The 4746-nt window shown below is 49.7% G+C and overlaps 1 protein-coding gene across 1 annotated transcript; it reads left to right on the top strand.

Moving 5' to 3' along the window:
* The first annotated feature begins 221 nt into the window (after positions 1-221).
* Positions 222-3890, top strand: COMMD9 (COMM domain containing 9). Its single transcript, XM_054275424.1, has 6 exons — positions 222-280; positions 360-485; positions 803-942; positions 1528-1562; positions 2776-2879; positions 3739-3890. The coding sequence occupies exons 1-6, from the start codon at positions 230-232 to the stop codon at positions 3877-3879; spliced, it is 597 nt and encodes a 198-aa protein (XP_054131399.1). The 5' UTR covers positions 222-229; the 3' UTR covers positions 3880-3890.
* The last annotated feature ends 856 nt before the right edge of the window (positions 3891-4746 follow it).

Raw genomic sequence — 4746 nt, 5'->3', positions numbered from 1 at the left:
GTGCCGGTCCCGGTCCCTGTGCTGGTCCCCGTCCCTGTCCGTGTCCCGGTCTCCGTCCCTGTTCGTGTCTCTGTCCTCTGTCCGGTCGGTGTCCCGGTCCCTGTCCCCTGTCTGGTCCGTGTCCCGGTCTCTGTCCCTGTCCCAGTCCCGCGTCCGGGTCCCCGGCCCCGCCCCGGTGACGGGCGCGTGATGGCGGCGGGCGGAGCGCGGCCGCGCTGACGGCGCCAAGATGGCGGCGCTGCGGGACGGAGACTTCGCGGCGCTGCAGATCCTGCTGAAGGTGAGCGGGGCCGGGCCGCGGGGTCCGGGGCCGCCGCTGCCGGGCCGCGGCTGAGCGCCCCCGCTTTGCTCCCCGCCAGGCGCCGTCGAAGGACGCTGTGCGGCAGCTGTGCCAGGAGTGCTTCTCCAGCCCGCCCGCCGCGCTCGGCCCGCTGGCGCAGCGCGCCTGCCCCGGGCTCGCCGTCAGCGCCGAGGAAGCGGAGCAGGTAGGGCCGGGCGGGGCAGCCGCGGGCCCCGGCGGGAGGGAACGAGCGGGACTGTGGCGGTGCCAGCACGGGGCCGGCCCACGGGAAGGTGCGGGAACAGCGACCCTCGCCCGCGGCAGAAGCGAACGGGCTGAGGCTGCGAAGCGGGGGCGCTGAGGAGCGCAGCCCCGTCCTGCTGAGGCTGTCGGGCCGTACGTGGGTGCCCAGGGCTCGGGTGCTGAGGGTCTCCAGCATAAGCTGTGTCTCCTGGCTGAGAGGGCCCGCCCTGTGCTGTGTGCAATGCTTCTCAGCGCAGCCCTTCTCTTGCCCCCTGCCAGCTGGTGTCTGCTCTGCACAACCTCACCAGGCACGTGGTGTACCGCGGCTTGACCGCGCCAGAAGACATCCTCCGTCTCTTCCCAGAGAACTTCCACCAAAATCTGAAAAACCTCTTGACTAAGATAATCTTGGAGAATATGTGAGTGCTATCCACCTGCCATTTGCTTTCAGCTGTAGATTTAAAGCCTGTATATGTCGTTTGATACGTGGATATTTGGCAACGTGGATATTTGTCTTGTTTCTGTAAATGGCCAACGAAACACAGCCATGGGCACACAGAGTTTTGCCATGACTTCTGAAACAGACGTAGGCCACATTCCTAATATGCAAAGCCCCTTTTATCTTAACAGCTGTGTGGTGAAAAAATGCTACTGTTGCTGATAAAACTTAAAAGGCTGGATTTCAGCTCTAGAAGATCTAGGTGGTACCCAGATATCCATCCAGTTGTCACGAGGTGCAGAGGCACTGGATGTGACAGAGCATACATGAGGTGGTGGCAGGGGAGGGCACTTCTGCTTGCACATCTCAGTGCTTGGAGCCCATGGCTTTGATAAGACCAGGGAGGAAGGTGTGGGCTTTAAACAAGCTGCCCTTCCAGAAGAACCCATGGTTGGTCACCAGTTTGCCTGCCATTAGTCAGGGATAAGCCATGCTAAATGCTTACCTCTTTTTTTTTTTTTTTCTGAAAGCACTGTTGATACTGTTTTCTCCACTTTTTTTACAGCTCTTCTTGGAGAAATGAAGCACAAGCCAGTCAGAGTAAGTAGTAATCTCAGGAATGAGATTGTCTACTAGGAAAGAATGGATTATCTTAGTATTGTATTTATGAAGTATCCGACATGCATTACATAGGGACCAAGGCAGTGGTCCAAGGCAGACATTCCAACAGATTGATCTGTGTTAACATAAAAAAGTGAATGGTTTCCTGCCCCTCTCAAGCCACCTGCAATCAATCTTTGCAAATTAACATACAAGGCTTAACAGATGTATTTTGTGCTGTTGCAAATGCTGCCAAGTGCTGGCCTTGACAGACTGTGAACTGGAATTTGTTCCAAAAGCACAGGAGCAAGGCAGCCAGTTGTGCGCTGCCCCCTGGAGCTCTGTGCAAGGAAGCAGCAGGGGCACGGAGAGAGAGCCTTTCCCCAGACAGAAAAAAATTCAATTGGACAATAAAGCACAGAGAGAAAGCAACTTGAGTGTCTGTAGTCAGTAGGAAGGCTGGCAATCAACCCCTGGGGAAGACACTAAGCATCTTACAACAGGCAGAATCCAGACAGACTGCAATTGCCTACTGAGACAGCTCTTTCCTTAGCAGCCAAGTTAGACTGGTGTTTCTTTCCTTGGGTGAGCCCAAGAGGTCTCCAGGTCTGAGCTATTGATGTCAGTAATGCACCTATTAAATGGTTTCTGCTAGGCTGCATGCAATTAGGGTGATATTTGAAATACTTTTAAGGAATGTGAAGATTGCAGTTTGTCAGCATGTTTGCTGTACTGCAGGATGCTTTGGCTGGGGAACTTGAAATAACATGTTTTATACTGCCAGATTTTACAAGCTTTCCTGAGTGCTTTCTTACCAGTTTCAGAGCAATAAGCATGTAGGTGCCAGAGCAACTCACAATGAAACACTAGTTGAGTGTGGCAGGCAGCAAGGCAGGGCATAAAGATGGGGAGAAGACATCTTACTGCTCTCCTTCTTCCAGCTGCTTTGGAAATTTCTCTCTGTTTCTTGCACTGAACTGTCATTGCATGTAATGACGGGAGAACCCTTTTTTGCCCTTCCAGTGTCATGAGGAGGTCTTCAGAGACTGGCTTATTCCAGAGTAAAATGATGGGAAACCACATAGTAGGAACTAAACTTGTACACTTCCCAGGGCCAGCAGTGGAGAGGCCTGTGCATGGTGGTGGTCACAGGTTGCAGGGGTGGTATCACCATGTGCTGCTGTGCCTAACAGAGCCATTTTTAACCCCCCAGTCTCCCTGCCTCGGCTGGTGGACATGGACTGGAGGGTGGACATCAAGACATCTTCAGACAGCATCGTAAGAATGGCAGTCCCTACCTGCCTGCTGCAGCTAAAGGTAATGGCAGTGGCTGTGAAGGACCCAAATAAAGTCCAGCACCTTGGACTTGACTTGACACTGGTTTTCCCTTGACTTGCCAGGGAAAGCCAGTTCAGACAGGCATCTGGTGCTTGCCTCGTGCCTGGGGGGCCATTAGACTTCCTCAGAGATGATACCTGAAATGCCACAGAGCATGGGAATGGTGTCTCTGATGAAAGCTCTCTTGCACAGAAGTTTTGTGTGCATGAGGATGTGAGAAGTCACCATGTTTGTTCCTAGTCACCATTGTTTTCTACAGGAAAAAGAAGATAAATCATGAAGCCATCATCCTTTAATTCTAAGCACTCCATCAGCGTGTCTGGCTGACTTCATTAGTTGGGGAAATGACTTGAGATTACTAATAACTTCCTTCACCAGCTACATCTATCATTTGGGGAGTATACCTAACTTAACTGCTGGTGTACTGCTTGTGTTCTGCAGAGTTTTGGATCCCCCCAACCAATAAAAATCAGATGAGTGGGATTCAGAGGAGGAATTAAAATCTAATTTCTGTATGTGGGGTGGGGTTATTGTGGTATCTCTGTGGTATCTGCTGAGATGCTTTTGATACAGATGTGGCTTCCTGCCACAATATCTTCAAAATATCCCAACACTTACGGCAGTAGGTGCTCACTTGCACTCTGTCAATGAGAGTGCACTTCACTAGTGAGGCACACAGCTTAGAAAATGTGCCATGGTTCTTCTGGATGGAGCTGGATTCCAAATTCAGACCATTTTGTTTAATCTCTGTATTAAACACAACATTTTGTAGCGGCTCTGGAAGAGCAACACATAAATTAATTTTTCATACAACTAACATCTGCATTCCTATTTTAAGATTCAGGAAGATGCTGCCTTATGTGGAAATAATCCTGTTGTTTCTGCACTGACTGTGGAACTGAGCAAAGAAACCCTGGACACTATGTTAGAAGGTCTGGGAAGGATTCGGGACCAACTTTCTGCCGTTGCAAACAAATGAATGCTCAGGGCATGGATGGGAAGTATTCTCTACCTACAGCTGTCAGAAGTTGCAGCCTAGTGTAACACGTTGTCTATTTCAGCAAACAAAACTAAAGAGGTTTTTTTCTTGAATTAATGAGATAGCTTTTGAAAAGCTAATACTCAAATACTCATTTGGTTGGATGCCAAGAAATGGTTTCCTATTATGTTGTTGAACAAAAGCTGTTCACCATTTCAGAAGAGGATTTCAGGGCTCAGAGCTTGGCTTAATCACAAGGGTCATAACTGGAAACTGCAAATAGCTGCAGCCAATGAAGCAAGTTCTGTCTCTGTCCTGAAATGAGAATCTGAAAGGCTCAAGCTGGGTAACGGGCTGCCTTCCAACAAAGGGAGGGTGCTTCTCTCTGGGATGTGCATGTACTGAGGGGCCTGCTGGATGTAGCACTCTCTCCCTCTCAGTGAAGCAGAGCCATGCTGCAGATTGTTATTACAGGATGATGTGCTGAAATAGGGCAGTTATGCTACAATACATTCCCTTCTGATCAGCTTCACAGCGCCATTTGCAAAATGACTGTTCTCATCATCTTTAGCAGAACTAATTTCCTCCTGTTTGAAAAGTAAAAAAGGAGTTCGGGTAATTCATGTTTGGGGTTTATTGGACTCTGGGCTTTGTCTTTGCTGCACAAAAACCAAACTGGGAGAATAAAGAATTGAAGGCTGTTTTCTGTGCTGTAGGAGACCCCTCTGTAGCAATATGTGCCTATACTTCTTCAAAGTGTTCTGTTGTTTGTGTAAATTTTCATTTAATTAAAGAATGAACTGCTAATTGATTCTGTGAATCCTTTTCCGTCTGGAAGAGAGGTTATCCTGGGTTACCTCAGCCTCT

This window comes from Melozone crissalis, unplaced genomic scaffold, assembly GCF_028551555.1.
Source record: "Melozone crissalis strain CALT ecotype California unplaced genomic scaffold, PUWL_Pcris_2 ptg000018l_1, whole genome shotgun sequence".
Lineage (NCBI taxonomy): Eukaryota > Metazoa > Chordata > Aves > Passeriformes > Passerellidae > Melozone > Melozone crissalis.
This window is presented reverse-complemented; position numbering and strand designations above follow the sequence as displayed.